At 40.6% G+C, this 17,407-nt stretch overlaps 1 protein-coding gene across 2 annotated transcripts in view; it reads right to left on the bottom strand.

Moving 5' to 3' along the window:
- The window catches only part of LOC124555587 (glycine receptor subunit alpha-3), a 370,065-nt gene that overhangs the window by 45,758 nt on the left and 306,900 nt on the right, over positions 1-17,407 (bottom strand). Inside the window, exons 9-10 of one of the 2 annotated variants that reach the window (XM_047129549.1) lie at positions 9,683-9,803; positions 4,185-4,286 (exon numbers count right to left, since the gene is read on the bottom strand). In XM_047129549.1, coding sequence (XP_046985505.1) covers positions 4,185-4,286; positions 9,683-9,803 — 223 coding nt within the window. The remainder of the gene's footprint in view (positions 1-4,184; positions 4,287-9,682; positions 9,804-17,407) is intronic. The other variant, XM_047129550.1, reaches the window with a different exon arrangement.

Raw genomic sequence — 17,407 nt, 5'->3', positions numbered from 1 at the left:
TTCTATGATACGTATCTATCTCTGTTGTACAAAACGATGGACAGAGTCCAAATGAAGAGGACTTGGTTTTTCATTTTTGGCTTAAAAATTAAAGTGTTATATTTTCTTAATTCAAACAACTTTTATGAACACTCTTTCATAATACATCGACAATTAAGAATTTATATTTGAAATGGAAACAGGAATTTCATGTCCAAATATAATTAGAAACAAGAAGATGTGCATTATTCATAAAAAAAAATGATGAGTTATATAATTACGAGGTGTAGGTATTACAAATACAACGAGAAAAGAATGATAATGGGGAGATTTAAACAAAGGCACGAGTAACTGCTTTTGGTTCACATTCGATCACGCCACCGACTGCGCTACACGTTCAATGTTGGATTGCTCATCATCTGTAGTATATACATCGCTGGGAAAACTTCCAAGCCGATTGTCTTTGTAAATTTATGAAAAACATTAAAAACAGCCTATTTATCGGCACTTTTTAATCGTGTTCCACGTACGCGTTTCACTACGGAACAGAAAGTAGCCTCAGCCATTTTTATACTGCGCATTAACAGCGTGACAATCAGAGCTCAACGTTGCAGAGGCTGTGACTGTACACGATTTTTGAAATAAAAACTACGAAGCTAAAGCGTGATTAAGAAAAACGTTGATGGCTGTTAACACATTTGAATATCTTAAAGTTTCATTTAACATAACTTAGTGATAAGATATGTAATACACAAGTAGTACCTATTCCCAAGAGTGTAAAAACACCAATGTACGTGTACTATGGCTTCTGACCAATCTTCGCGTTTGTGTTTGTTTACTTATGATGAATAGATCATAGATGTGTCTCTTCTCCTGGCGCTCTCTGTCTGTCCGTGTCTTAAAAAACTCTTCCAGCGGCGACAGTGGAAGACTGTCGGTACACTTTTTCTTCAGACAATTTTTTTGTTTCGTTAGTGGCACGTGTCGTTATTTTACTTCTTTCAAAATGATATAACTTACAGAGTCATCAGAAACGGATACATTTATTGTCAGAAACAGACCTTGGGCAGTTTATGAAACATCAGATGCAGAGCAACAATTAAGCAGTGTGTCTGAAACTTGTGTAGATACAGAGTAACTATCAAATAGTGCCTCTCATCCGCCGTTTGCTCCGCGCCATGATGCAGTAACAAGAACACTAGAGTGAGCCTGTATAATGAAGAATACTTCAAACTAGGGTTCATATGGTGTGGAGATGAAGGACGTCCTATGCCGGAGGGTGTGATATGTGAAGAAGAGCTTCCCAATGCAAGCATGGTACCGAATAAAGTGCTACGCCATATTTCAACAAAACACAAACATTTTCAGGGAAAAACTTTTGATTTTTTCAAAAAACTTCTAAGACAAAAGGATCAGCAGAGTTACTTGGTTATCAAGAAATTTAAAACCTCTGATAAATCTCATGAAGCTGGTTATCTCGTAACTGAGATTACTGCAAAGAAAGCGCTGCCTCATGTAATTGCGGAGAAAGCCATCATTCCACCTTGCTGTGCTATAGTGAAAACAATGTTTGGTCCTGAGTATGAACGTAATGTGAAAAAAATTCCCTTGGTGATATTACATTTGGAAGACCTATTCAGCGTACGTCTGAAAACATTGAACAATCTGTTAAAACTCGAGTTGATGAAACAAATTTAATGTTTGCAATTCAGCTGGATGAACCTACCGATGTAAGTGGCTCAGCTCAGCTTGTTTTTGTAATGAACTTTCACTGATGATGAAAAAATAGCTGAACAGTATCCCTGTTGCAAGGTAATTCACTTAACCACCAAAGAGAAAGACATTTTTTAAGTAAGGAAACAGTGAATTTGTGGTGGAAGAATTGTGTCAGCATATGTATAGATGGAGAACCTTCAATGAACAGATTCCATAAAAGAATCCATCACGCTTGGGAAACAACGAAACGAAAACTTGATTATTGCGCACTGCTTTGCACATAGTGAAGAGCTCATAGCAAAAGCAATTGGAAAGGATTTGAGATCACTTACGGACAAGACTGTTAAAATGATGAATTGCGTTAAGAGCAGGCATCTCAAGTCAAGATTTTCTCCTCAAATATGTGAGGCGCTAGGAACACAACAATGTAACCTCCATCTTCATACAGAATTCCGCTGGTTATCCAGAGTGGGTATACTCAGTCTTGCGTATGAACTTAAGAAAGGAATGCTGCAGTTATTTGAACAAGAATACAAAACTGACTTTTTGGATGCAATAAAGGACGAGCTCTGGAACACAAAGCTAGCTTTCCTTTCTGATTTATTTGAAATGCTCAATAAGGCAAATGCTAGTCAACAAGGTAAGAGTGCAAATCTCCTTACCGCCACTAATAAAACTGCATCCTTAAAAGATGAAGTTGAGGTATGTCTGAGAAAAGCAGATGTAAACACCTTTTTAAGTGCTTCCATTGACATTTAAACGTGCAGTTAGTAACAAAATATAACCACTGATTCACGATCATTTAGTGCAATTGAATGAGTGGGTGACATGTCGCAACACAAGATATAAACCAGTATGACTGGATAAGAGATCCTTTCGCGCATTTGTATATTTGGGAACATAACTTGTTGATTTATGCAACTTCTGGATTTCTAATCATCAAGAATACTCTCATCTAATTAAAAGAGCATCCGTTGTTTTGCTACAGTTTTATACAACATATTCGTGTGAAAGTGTGTTTTTTGTTATGACTAATATAAAAACAGGTAATGGTAGAAGTTTGAGAAAGTTAGATACGGAACTCGGTGTGTATTTTTCCTACACCAGAGCTAATATAAGATAGATTTGTAATGCTCTTCAAGCCCACGTGCTGCAGTAAATTCATAATAGTATTGCAAAGGTTTGTATCTGTGAAAAGGTGTCTAATGTATAATTATACTGCTTTTAGATATAAAATATAAAAATTGATGTTGTTGATAATTCTTCCGGGTTATATGGCCGTGGTCCATGGAATTCTTCTATTCCTAACGTTTCGTCCAATACTACGTTGGACATCTTCAGAGGTATGGCTGGTCCTGCTGAGTCCTGCCGACTGACTCAGCAGGACCAGCGATACCTCTGAAGATGTCCAACGCAGTATTGGACGAAACGTTAGGAATAGAAGAATTCCATGGACCACGGCCATATAACCCGGAAGAATTATCAACAACAGAACTATCCGGTCGTGAAAGCCTTCATTGTATGAATAAAAATTGATATTCCTTTGTACTAACATTTGCTACAATAGAGTCTCTTTTATTAATATTAGTGAAAGGGTAGTTCGTGAAATTGTATGTATTAGAAAAAGAAGAAGAGACGCTAGCTCCAAGCGTAAGTAGCCTCATATGACATTAGTTGAGACTTGACAGCTAGCGTCTTCTCTTTTTCCAAGTGTTGTCCTGTTGTCACAGGAGTTAGCTTTGAAGCCTAAATAGCCTCAGCTGACATTTTTTGAGACTTAAAAGCTAGTTTATGAACAAAAATACATTTCAGGAAAATAAAGCTTGACTCACTGTAATTTCTGCTGCATTATTTCCTATTTATTTACATCGCAGTGGCAACGTTCAACAAGGTGCACAACTGTCAATATAAACTTACAGTATATGCAGTGATCTTCTTGTGCTGTTCTTGATGTCCGCCTAGGTCAAGACTCAATGTTCTCTGTGACTGCCACGTTCCAGGCTGTGTTTGGCGTAGTGGGCATTTCTCATTCTGTTCACGCCAACGGATTGAGCAAATGTGCGCTACAGTAGTCCCCCTACTTATCACGCTGCTAAAAAAAATTCGTTATTACAATTTGATGTTATTGACATCACTCACGTTTCTGGTTATCCGTACAGGTTACCTGCACAGGTTTACTTACACAGTTGTGGCGTACATATGCCACGGAAACCATGGAATGGGAATTTTCCAAATTCAGTTGCGTCCATAGCATCAACTGAGGAAAACTTGTTAGCTGTAGCAGGCTTTTTCCTTGCTATTTTCTCCAATTTTGTGTAAGCTGCTTCACGCTTTGGTACTCCTTACTTTTTACATGCGATAAATAAGGTTCCTCACTGGTGTTGTTCCTTTTAAGATTTGACATGTGGACAAATGAGCACACTACCCCCAAAACAAATGACACTACTAACTGCACTACAGATTAGCACAACGAAAACAACAGAACTCACATTTGAACTTCTGACGTGCTGACGCGAAGACGTAGGGCGAACTGAGAGCTCTAGACCTGAAACTTGGGCAGGCGACTCGCAGCCCCGCTCCGGTCTGGACACCTGCACATGTACAAAGAATCGAATTTCGATTCTTGTGTGGTCGACTGTACAGTCGTGTACGCCTGCACACTTTTGTTGGTAGACACGCTCCGGTTCACCTTTACAGGTATACCGGAACGTGTGGGGGGACCTTAAGACCGCTTAACACTAGGCCACTAATTTAGTGAAGCGGCGAGTGACTTAAGGCTGATTCACGCTAGGCCAATAATTTGGTCAAATGACAAGTGATATAGTAAGTGAAAATATCTTAACAACATTATTTAGTAACGGTGGTAAATGAAACGGTTTGAATAGTAGCATGTCAAGTAGCTCCCCCCATCCCAGCTCACTTACCACTGGCCCGCCGCTGGACACGTCTGAAAACAGCCTGTTTAGTACGCCGCATAACTGTCTACGTTTGTTCCGCTCTCTCCTTTCAATTATCTGTTTCTAGTGGATCAGCAACATGACTCGTTGGAGTGACGATACAGTGATTAAATTTGTTTCTCTTTACATACAACTGGAGTGCTTGTGGCACGTGAAATGTCCACTATACAAAATTGCACTGTGGTGACAGAAGTCATGGGATATCTCCTAATATCGTGTCGGACTTCCTTTTGCCAGGCATAATGCAGCTACTCGACTTGGACTCAACAAGTCGTTGGAAGTCCCAGCAGAAATACTGACCCATGCTGCTTCTACTGACGTCCATAATTGCGAAAATCGAAGCAGGATAGTATGCACGAACTGACCTCACAGTTACGTCCCATAAATATTCGATGGGATTTATGTTGGGAGATCTGAGTGGCCAAATCATTCGCTCGAATTGTCCAGAATGTCCTTCAAACCAATTGCGAACAATTGTGGCCCAATGACATGGCGCATCGTCATCCACGAACATTCTGTCGTTTAGGAACATGAAGACGAACACAAACATTTCGAGTCAGTGATCGGTTCAGATGGACCAAAGGACATAGTAAATTCTATGTAAACCCAGCCCAAACCATTATGGAGCCACCACCAGCTTGTACAGTGCCTTGTTGACAACTTGGTCCCACGGCTTCGTGGGGTCTGCGCCACGCTCGAATCTTACCATCAGATCTTGCCAACTGAAATCAGGACTTATCTGACCAGATTACTGTTTTCCAGTCTAGGGTCCAACCGATATGTTCACGGGCCAACGAGAAGCGTTGCAGGCGAAGCGTGCTTTTAACAAGGACACTCGCGTCGTCTGTCCATTGCCATAGCCCATTAAAATTAAATTTCGCTGCACTGTCCTAACATACATTCGTCGTACGTCCCACACAAATTTATGCCGCTGTTTCACGTAGTGTTGCTTGTCCATTAACACTGGCAATTCTATGCAAACGCTGCTGCTCTCGGTCGTTAAGTGAAGGCCATCAGTCACTGTGTTGTCCGTGGTAAGAGGTAATGCCTGAAATTTTGTATTCTCGGCACATTATTGACACTGTCGATCTCGGAATAATGAATTCCCAATCAATTTTCGAAATGGAATGTCCCATGATTCTATCTCCAACTACCACTAAGCATTCAAAGTTTATTAACTCCCATTGTGCGGCCATCATCACTTCGGAAATCTTTACGCATGAATCACCTGACTACAAATGACACCTCCGCCAACGCACTGCCCTTTTATACCTTGTGTACGCGATACTACACTGTATTTGTACCTCTGTATTTGTGCGGCGGCTGCGGTGGCCGAGCGGTTCTAGGCGCTTCAGTCCGGAACCGCGCGACTGCTACGGTCGCAGGTTCGAATCCTGCCTCGGGCATGGATGTGTGTGATGTCTTTAGGTTAGTTAGGTTTAAGTAGTTTTAAGTTCTAGGGGACTGATGACCTCATATGTTAAGTCTCATAGTGCTCAGAGCCATTTGAACCATTTTTTGTATTTGTGCATATCGTCAACCCGTGACTTTCGTCGTCTCAGTGTAAAATAGCCAACGCAGCCGCAATCACAGAGATGGGAAAGACGATGGGAGTAGCAGGGTTTCAGGAGAAGGAGATTGATCAGGAAATTAAAAGAAAATTAAAATCATCGGGCCAGTACTCAATTTCGAGCTCTTTCAGCAGCACATTGAATGCTCCATGCCTCTTCAGCCAATCCATTTTCGTATCCACAATCTCTTTCTCTTCCTTATAGTTTCAATTTATTCTTCCACCTCTTCCAGTATAGCCATTTCTATAAGATGTTTAGCTTGGTTAGCTCTCTCTCTCCGAATAATGTTGCAGTTCACACTCTACACCTTCCTACGCTTGACTACCAACTAAATCATGTGTGAACTTGACATTTAGCCGTCACGTAGGGCTACTAAATCACTTGGTAAGTGACTAAATTACGGCCTAGTGTAAACCAGCCTTGTTAGTGACTTTGCTGAACTAGAGAACTGCAAGCAGGGAGAGTGCGTTCACAGGCGGTTCCGTTGGTGGTCAAATGTCACTTGCTGTAGAGAATGATTCGCAGATCGATTGTAAATTATTAACACATATTGAAGCACAGCTTACGCTAGAAGAAGTGAAAGAAGAGATTAAACATGTAAAGAAGAAAAAATCAGCACTAAAATTGGTTGGTCGAAGACATTTGCGTGGAGCTTCCATTGGGACAATGCACATTCCACAAGCACGTCTGTTTAACCTAAACAGTAACAGACTTAACCGTCGTAACATCACTTCAACGAGTCATTCTACCGGTCCACTACAAAACTATGAGTGAAAAGAGAGAGAGAGAGTGGAATGAAAGTGCACAAACAATTCATTCCACTAAGCAGATGGTGTTCTTCACACCGTCAGACCCTAATTCTCAACTAAACCATACAAAACGAACGTAGTGTATCTTGCCCATTATCCTCACTACTCGCAGTATTTCGCTAATTCTCGCAAGAGTTCGAGCCTGGTATAAGGGTGAGGCATTTAAGGTGTCGTGGCCATTTTTCTCCGAAACGATTGGGAAAATCGAAAATGTTTTCCTACAAAATTTGCTCTACTCATAAGGGGACACCAGACAGTAACCGTAATTCTTCCTGAAAATGCCATTCTCAATGTTTTTCAGAGTCAAATTACTTTTTTTAAATGGGATGGTGTATTTTCTTCCACGGAAATGCAAAGGGCATCCAATTTTGAGTATAAAGTTGCAGTACATTTATCTGCTAGGTGTTACAGGTGATCTGATTTTGGACAAATAAGATAACAAGTGGTTTTCACACACTACGATTTCTCTCGCTCTATTTTTATTCTGTTATTGTATTCAATGAAGGGAATTTATTTGTTTATGTAATCTGGTTTGTTGATCTTTTCCTTGTATTCCCATAAGAAAAATGGTTCAAATGGCTCTGAGCACTATGCGACTTAACTTCTGAGGTCATCAGTCCCCTAGAACTTAGAACTACTTAAACCTAACTAACCTAAGGACATCACACACATCCATGCCCAAGGCAGGATTCTAACCTGCGACCGTAGCGGTCGCGCGGTTCCGGACTGTAGCGCCTCGAACCGCTCGGCCACTCCGGCCGGCTATTCCCATAAGAATACTCATTTCTTTACTGGTTTGTTGACATCAGTACGAGTTTATCCAGTGCCAATTTAAACCTCATAAGAACATAACCTACTATTCTCAGCGAACTCCACTTCGTTTTGTAATCATGTACGTTCGATACACCTTTAATGAGAGAATCTATATGATTTACATTTATGGTGAAGCTCGTAAGAACTCTAAAGTAGCTTTCAACTTATGCGGAGAATGGTATACTGGAACGAGACAGCCATCTCTAAGAAATTTTCAACGACTTGCGAACTTATTCATTGAATTGGAAGGTGTCGCACCAAGAAAACATAATGAAGGAACTGCTACTGCGGAAAATTCGGAAGTCGCTGTTTTAGCTGCAGTTGCCGCTAATCCTCACGTAAGTTTCTGTCAATTGGAACGTGATTCGAGAATTTCGCATACGAGTGCTCTTTGAATACTTAAGTGTATCATTTAGTCTTCATCAGGTCCTTCATGAGGTTGATTTCCAGAAGGGTGTGGAATTTTGCCAATGAGTTCTATTAAAAATTAAAAATGGTTCGTTTTCAGGCATTTTATCTTCTGACGACGCAACATTCCCTAACGGGAATTTGAGCGTCAAAGGCAGTGGACCGTGAATTTTCGGTGTGGAATTCTGGGATTAGGCATCATTGGACCATGCTTCATTGAAGGTAAACTAAATAACTGGAAATATGGGAAGCTTTTGGACCAAGAACTTCCAGTGTTGTTTGAAGATGTGCCACTTGTGAAACGGTATGTCATGTGGTATCAACACTATGTTTACCCATCCCATTAATTAGCTATAACTAGAGAAATACTAAACAGATGTTATCCTGATCGATGGATAGGACGTAGAGGGCCTGTCCATTGGCTTGTTCGCTCGCAGGATCTCACGTCTCCAGATTTTTTTCTTATGGAGATACATTAAGGACAAAGTGTATCGAGATATGCCAACCACACAGGAAAATATATGTCAACAAATTAGGATTGTCTGTGTAGGAATCAGCAAAGAAATATTGAGGCGTTTTAAACTGTCTTTTGAATCGTGTTTTCAGAAATTCATTGAAGTTAATGGCCGCAACTTTGTGCATTTACCAAACTGAAATTGTTTCTAATGTGAACATGAATTATGTTTGTGCGATGTACAAGTACTGTACATATTGTATGTAAATGGATGCCAGTAAAGTCAGAGTTTGTGAAAACCATTTGTTGTCATAATTGTCCAATATAACATCACCTGTCTCCCCTAGTGGATAAATGTACTAACTTTTATACTCAACATTGAATGCCCTCTCCATTTCCGTGGAAGAAAATACACCATTCCACTTTAAAAAAGTAGTTTTACCCCGAAAAACATTGAGAATGGTATTTTAAGGACGAGTTATGGTCACTCTCTTATGTCATCTTATGAGTACTGCAAATTTTTTGTGAAAACATTTTTGATTTTCCCCTTCGTTTTGGAGCAACGTGGGCACGGGACTGTAAATGCCACACCCTGTATGTGTATATGGTGTCTGCTCTTTTGGAAACGGGAAACGATGCACCTGTGACATTTTTATCACATAAAAAAGTTTCTTTCTGTCTCCTATAAAGATTCTAAAATATTTTGCGCCTTATATGGCGGTGCAGATTTAAAGGCACTGTTTACTACCTGACGCTGACAGACTGAATGATACAATAAGCTGCAGCACTACAACTTTACCTTTTATTGGCGCTTTATCTGTCGCAAATGCTTTGCAAAGAGAATATCATTACTCTGAAGACTGTTGAACAGTTCGTGTTAAATTATAGGCAAAGCAAAAATGGCAAGCACATGTCAAGCGTCGAGATGCTGGGGATAAATAGACATGTGATCATTGAGAGCACAAGGGAACGTACCTTCGCTGCCAAGTCAAAAATTTTCTCTGCCTTGGCAGCTTCTGCTTGCGCCTTCGGACCGTCCGAGTCACCGAGTACTATATTGACGAGGCAGTACTCCATCAGCGCCATGAACACGAACCTACAACAAAACAGACATTTTCATGGAACAGACATGCATAATTATGGATATTACACTCTGAAAATCAGTTTTAGAGGCTTTTGATTAAAACAACAAAAATAACAATACATTATTATGTGTAAATTAACATAGCAAATAAGTGAAATAAATTTTGTTGAAGCAAGTAGTATTATTACCAGGCTGTTGGAGAAGATTTCCTTGTATGCTAAATGTTAACACGTCTGGTATCGCTACATACTTTGTCAGGTTGTGATGACATACTTTGTGATCCACTGTCTCACAACGTGAGAGAATGCTATTCCATGCTACAGCATGTCATGTTATATATATATATATATATATATATATATATATATATATATATATATATATATGCCGAAATAAGAAATAGTCTATTTTACGTGTATATATATATATATATATATATATATATATATATATATATATATATATATATATATATATGCCGAAATAAGAAATAGTCTATTTTACGTTTCCACCTGACACGAATTGCTAACAAAAACAACTTAGCAATGACAATTAAACCACCAATCATAATTTTATCCACTGATGTTTTGACACAATGTCACGGTTTCTGCAAGCTAACGAGCAGGAGCTGACCGTTGTCTTAGCGTTTTTTATGCACAGAAAATTTTGTTTAGGACTGACACACCGGGAATCGAATACTGAGCATTCAGAAAACAATTTCAGCGCTACTTTAAGACACCTTGTATCGCCCTATTTGCAACAATACGATGATGCCGTTTTTACAACCGACTAGTATGTGTGAGTAGCTTCTACTTCGACACTTGTGTTGTGCTTTGGTGCTCACTTAAAACGTTAATTCCGGGCGGTCTGTTCGCTCTGAGCTGCAGCTGGTGTTCAGTAACGTGTTCAGTAAATGTTGATCAACCATTGCTCACGGGAGTTATGGCTCCGCTGATTGTTGCACGATATCCTCATCGTTGTAGTTTTGTCTTGTCAAATTATTGTAAACTACCGTCATTTTCGGAATTTTATCTTTAAGTTCTTCACAGATATAGGCCTATTTCTACGCTCCGGTATGAGTAACGGTACCTATGTCATTACAGTCATTCTTTCTTCTGCTTGTTGCTTTCGAATTCCTCAATTTTTCCTGTTGGTTAGTTTTAGCGGAACAGATAAGCGCTCGTAACAGTTACTATCATGCCGCAAATCTGCTGGCATCTATTATGCTTACATACGAGGGTAAGTCAATTATTATCCGCATTTTAGTTATATTTTTGTTTAATTTGGTAGTACTGTCGTTTTACTTTGATGACGCATTGCTTTGTGTATTTGCTGTTATATCTTTGCAATTTTCAAGCTGCTACGTTAGTTTCGTTATCGCTGCCGTGCTGTGAATCATGGGTGCTCCGCTGTCTATTTGCACCAAAGAAGAGCAACATTCAGTGATCCGTTTTTTGTGGTCGGAAGGCGTATCAGGGGCCGAAATTCATCGAACTCTTTCGGTACAGTACGGGAACAGTGTTTTGCCTGAACGGAGTGCTACGAATGGTTTGAAAAATTCCGAAATGGTGGCACAAGTGTTACGCACGATGAAGAAGCCGTAGGGCCGTTTACCGCCACAAATGAAGAAACCATTGAGGGTTCATGTGAAATGATTCTCTTAGATAGACGATTAACTATTGACGAAGTGGCACATCGTCTGCAAATTAGTCACGGTTCTGCCTACGAAATCATCCACAACAGACTAGGGTTTCATAAAGTTAGTGCAAGATGGGTCCCAAAACAACTCACACAGTTGCATAAACAAACGCTCTTGGACATCTGCAAAAAACATTTGGATCGCTATGGTAACGAAGGGGACAACTTCTTAGAAAGGATCATTACCGGTGACGAAACATGGATCCACCATTACGAGCCGGAGAGTAAATAGTAGAGTATGGAATGGAAACATCCAAATTCGCCGTGCAAGAAGACGTTCAAGACCCAACCGTCTGCAGAAAAACTGATGCTTACGGTTTTTTGGGACGTACAAGGTCCAGTGCTGGACCATTATGGAGAAAGGGGCACAACAATAAACAGTGTCCATTATAGTGAGATGCTTACTGCTAGGCTCAAGCCTGCAATTCGAAGGAAACGCCGAGGATTGCTGTCAAAAGGTGTTGTGTTGTTGCACGACAATGCCTGTCTGCATACTGCTGTCCCCACTGCTGAAACGCTTCAGAAACTCAAATTTGAAGTACTGTATCATCCTCCATATAGTCCCGATCTTGCCCCTTCTGACTATCACTTGTTTGGTCCACTCAAAAAGGCATTAAGGGGCCGTCAATTTGCCTCGGACGAAGCAGCGAAAGAAGCTGTGCATCCCTGGCTCGCAGCTCAACCGAGAACCTTCTTTTATGAGGGCATCAGGAAGCTTGTACAACGATGGACCAAGTGCGTTGAAACGCAAGGAGACTATGTCGAAACATGATGTTCCTGTAAATTTCCTACTTGATTACAATAAAATTTTATAGCTACTTTGCGGATAATAATTGACTTTTCCTCGTACATTTAGTGCCCCCTTCTTGTCCACTCTGAACGCTAAATCTCCTGTACCTTATTCAAGTTCCCTTTGCATATCTTCATATTTGTCGATGTTCTGGACAAACCGAGGACCACGAGTACTGGCACTGTTCTTTGTGAAATTATGATCCTCAGATGAACTCCTCTCTGCATTCTACATAGGGCTCTAATGTGTATGCACTGTTTAATTCGCACGCATACACAGTTGTTCCAAAACCTCCTCGTGCGCTGGGCTGGGCCTCATCGATCACCGTGTCATCCCCTGCACTGGATGGATGGATGTGGTATGGAGGGACATGTGGTCAACACATCGCGCTTCCGGTCGTTGTCGTGTTCCTTGATCTTACAACCACTACTAATCGGTTAAATAGCTCCCCAATTGTCCTCAAGAGGCAGAGTGCACCCCGTACCAGTCCTCCCACCATGGAATTCGAATGCAGGTCCCCCATGTATGGCAGTCAGCCGCGCTGACCATTCAGTAACGGAGGTGGACAATCTGGTGGCAGCATGAGTTTATAGCACTCGATGGTAGCAATTTTCTACATCTGAGTAGATGCTTTTCATCAGATATTTTCTATGCGTGTCTCGAACATGGTGATATCGAGGGCACCCTACCAAGGGCGCTGGCGAAGAGAGAGTGTGAAAACTGGCAAAAATAAATAAATAAATAAATAGAAGGAAACGCCGAGGATTGCTGTCAAAAGGTGTTGTGTTGTTGCACGACAATGCCTGTCTGCATACTGCTGTCCCCACTGCTGAAACGCTTCAGAAACTCAAATTTGAAGTACTGTATCATCCTCCATATAGTCCCGATCTTGCCCCTTCTGACTATCACTTGTTTGGTCCACTCAAAAAGGCATTAAGGGGCCGTCAATTTGCCTCGGACGAAGCAGCGAAAGAAGCTGTGCATCCCTGGCTCGCAGCTCAACCGAGAACCTTCTTTTATGAGGGCATCAGGAAGCTTGTACAACGATGGACCAAGTGCGTTGAAACGCAAGGAGACTATGTCGAAACATGATGTTCCTGTAAATTTCCTACTTGATTACAATAAAATTTTATAGCTACTTTGCGGATAATAATTGACTTTTCCTCGTACATTTAGTGCCCCCTTCTTGTCCACTCTGAACGCTAAATCTCCTGTACCTTATTCAAGTTCCCTTTGCATATCTTCATATTTGTCGATGTTCTGGACAAACCGAGGACCACGAGTACTGGCACTGTTCTTTGTGAAATTATGATCCTCAGATGAACTCCTCTCTGCATTCTACATAGGGCTCTAATGTGTATGCACTGTTTAATTCGCACGCATACACAGTTGTTCCAAAACCTCCTCGTGCGCTGGGCTGGGCCTCATCGATCACCGTGTCATCCCCTGCACTGGATGGATGGATGTGGTATGGAGGGACATGTGGTCAACACATCGCGCTTCCGGTCGTTGTCGTGTTCCTTGATCTTACAACCACTACTAATCGGTTAAATAGCTCCCCAATTGTCCTCAAGAGGCAGAGTGCACCCCGTACCAGTCCTCCCACCATGGAATTCGAATGCAGGTCCCCCATGTATGGCAGTCAGCCGCGCTGACCATTCAGTAACGGAGGTGGACAATCTGGTGGCAGCATGAGTTTATAGCACTCGATGGTAGCAATTTTCTACATCTGAGTAGATGCTTTTCATCAGATATTTTCTATGCGTGTCTCGAACATGGTGATATCGAGGGCACCCTACCAAGGGCGCTGGCGAAGAGAGAGTGTGAAAACTGGCAAAAATAAATAAATAGAAGGAAAGAAACACGGCTTAGAACTAACCGAAAGAGGTACGTGAGTGATCCTCCCTCTCGTGTTTTAACTTCTTTCCCTCGGACGCGCTTTTGTCACAGTTATTTTTTCACTGTCATTGTGTCCCGACAGCATCAGAAAGAAACGGCTACTACCCAACAAACGACTATCACTACCAGGGATTTTATGTGGCAGCACTGCGCTTGGTTCACACAGTTGCCGCCTACGCAACTAGCTCATGTTCATCAATTGCGATATTGCTCCTATGAGGGCGATCTGAAATGTAATGTTCCCGAACTTTTTATGTGAAACCTATTAAAATTTTTTACATAAAATAAACTTTATTAACAATCTTAAACTTTATTCTTTGTGTATATATATTTATTCCTCAACAGAATAACTCTGGCGACGGCTGCCAATGAGGGACCAGTTTGTTGATATCTTCACTGAAGAAAGTTTGACTTTTTTGATGCAGCCACAACCTCACCTTTGCTTGTACCACTTCAATACTATAAAAGTGAAGTTGTATCACGTGTTCATTGAGTTTCGGAAAAATGAAAATCAGAAGGGGCCATGTCAGGACTATATAGTGGATGATCGATGCCAGTGAACCCAAGGCACTGGACTGTTGCAGATGTCGCAGCGATCGTGCGTGTTCCGATGTCTGGCATTGTCATGCTGTAGGACAGGGTGTTCCATATGTGGACGATCTCTTCTGTGGGAAGAAACTCGATTACAGCATGCTGTTTCCCACGCACCGACATGTTACACGCTACAAACCGGAGCCCTCTAGTGGCAGAGGGTTGCAACTTGCGTCAGGGAAGCGGGAAAGCCGACCTAGTAATATGCGTGACATGTACTACCCAAGCCTGTCTTAAGAACAGAATGAAAAATTCAGAGGCGTTACTTTCCAGCAGGCCCTGGTACTTTGCTACAGTATCGTAGGATCTCAATGGTCGGCGAGCGGCTGCTGAAGCAAATACGCTATTTGACTGAAGGCTTTCGATTTCTGCCGACCGAGGATTGAAGCCAGACTCTCTCGGCTAGATTTCTTCAAATTGTTTGATAGAACAATAAGTGTAATGGAAAACAGATCTCACATCTAACGCACCCTTTCGTCTCACTTTAATTTCCTGTCAGGAAATGGCTTAAATGAGAGCTCTTTGTGTTATCTTGAAAAAAATGCAGTTGATTTTGGTGTCAAATGTAGCAGAGATATTGATACAGCGGAGCTAGTTAAACATAGCTGCCTTAAAATTCCAAGTGGAAAAGTCGATGAGTATTTGTGCGACTACCGATTTGGATATTTTGAAGGTTCTTTAGAAGTATGAGTTAAGATACAAACAGTTAAAGATCTTTAGGGATATTTGTAACAATGCCGGTGACTGTAGCATGCTGTGAACGAATTTTCGGAAAATTAAATGTAAGGTACTACTTAAGGTCGTATTGTGATGGGTTGTGATGATACAGTTAAATTGAAATTGCAATGTCTAAAAAATGTTGAGGAAACCTCTATAACTATGTCAATAAGCACAAGTAAAATGTCTGCAATAAATGTTCGTTGGAAGGAGAGAGTATTTTGTGAAACATTAATAAATTTGTGAAAAATAAAATACAGAATTGAATGTAAGTTATAAATGAACAGACTTTAACATTCTAAGGGTGTTAGAACATGTACTTCATTTAAACAAAATGAAATCATAAAGGTAGGGAATCCACTACGGATTTTGGACCGCCAGTCTTTTGGATGACTTTGGGGCGAGCACTACATGGGAGGAAAATAATAGGAAACCAGAGGCAGTTGCAGCTGAGCATTGATAGTGTACGTATTTGTATCGTGGCGTACCATGTCTGGCGATGTGAGCCTTAAGCAATAGCAATTTGTAGTGAAAGTGCTTAATATTTGGAGTGGCAGTGATTTATAGCTCCTTAAGTCGCCTCCAGTTTATTTTGTGTCAGAAAGCAAGAACATCCGACTGGTTTTATGTGATGGAATATGGAGTCGATAATGCAGCAAGTTAACATGGTTACCACAAGTGTGTGGTAGTTAAAAATTAACTCCGTCACTGGAGACGTGAAGAGCCTATCCAAATTTTCACGCAGCAAGCAACAAATTCAACACCGATACGACTGCAGCAAACAAAACAAGTCATTTTCGTATTAACAGTCTTTAGTAGTGCATCAGAATATCAGAATGTTACAGTGAACCCCATGGTTTGCCAAAGTTCTAATATGATTTTATTAAAAGTATTTGTTAGAATCATTGTCCCAAAGTTACATACCGATCCAAAGTCCCCTGTCCGTTTTGTTAAGTATAAATTTTGTGTCACTCTGTATGGTCAAAAGATCTTAGTTAATTAATTTTGGAGTTATGACAATCTTGCAGTGTGATACAAAAGCAACTTCCAAGAATAATTGTTTACTTTCAGCTTGAAGACACAAGAAGTGTGGTCGCTTTGATATGTCATTGTAATGTTCAGTTTAAAGAGAGTTCTTACCGTTAAATTTGCTTTTTTAGAATATTAACTTTACGTAATTATTTAAGGTAAAGATGGCAGCCATTGAGCCATGTAAAAATGTCAATATGCATCGATCTTGGTTCCAAGTAAAATTGTTATCACGAAAGTCATTAACATAAATTTACTTCTGGTACATTTAAAGAAATATAGACTGGAATAAAGTATTGAAATTGCTACTTCAGAGCTGGCGACCAAAAAAATCTTCGTAGATATAGTTTTCTTTCAGTAGATCTGTTGTAAGGTAAGGCTACATAGCTGTAAGCTGTTTGCTACAGGGGTGTGGATAAAACCAAATTCAGGTAGGTCATTATAAAGTGTTGAATGTGCAACAACTTGTGTGGTGTACCAATCCTGAAAATCGAACCTCATTATCCACACCTCGCTTTGGAGAGAAATTTAAAACATAACTAGATACCTTGCTAACAACAGTAGTCCATCAGGTAACATTTGTCAAAATTCGTGTTAGAGATTGTTGTTAATGTTAGTAAAAACAGTGTAATGTTGTGCAGTTTTAATGAAAATGCTCTAGTGGGTGACCTAAAAGCTGTATTTTTCTGAGAAACGACATGTATTCAGCGCAGGAAGTATGAAGGTTTTTCTTTTTTGTAAGGTGGCCCCGGTTAGTAGCGGTACACGCCCGAGGCGTCGTAAACCCGACCGCTAACCGGATTCACTTTCCGTAGCCCGCCCGACGCCATATTTCCACTTTTGGGGAGTTACAGAAATTATTCTGCACATTATTACTTCAATTTTAAGCAAT

This window comes from Schistocerca americana, chromosome X, assembly GCF_021461395.2.
Source record: "Schistocerca americana isolate TAMUIC-IGC-003095 chromosome X, iqSchAmer2.1, whole genome shotgun sequence".
NCBI lineage: Eukaryota > Metazoa > Arthropoda > Insecta > Orthoptera > Acrididae > Schistocerca > Schistocerca americana.
The sequence above is the reverse complement of the archived record's forward strand: the minus strand, read 5'-3'. Positions and strand labels throughout refer to the sequence as shown.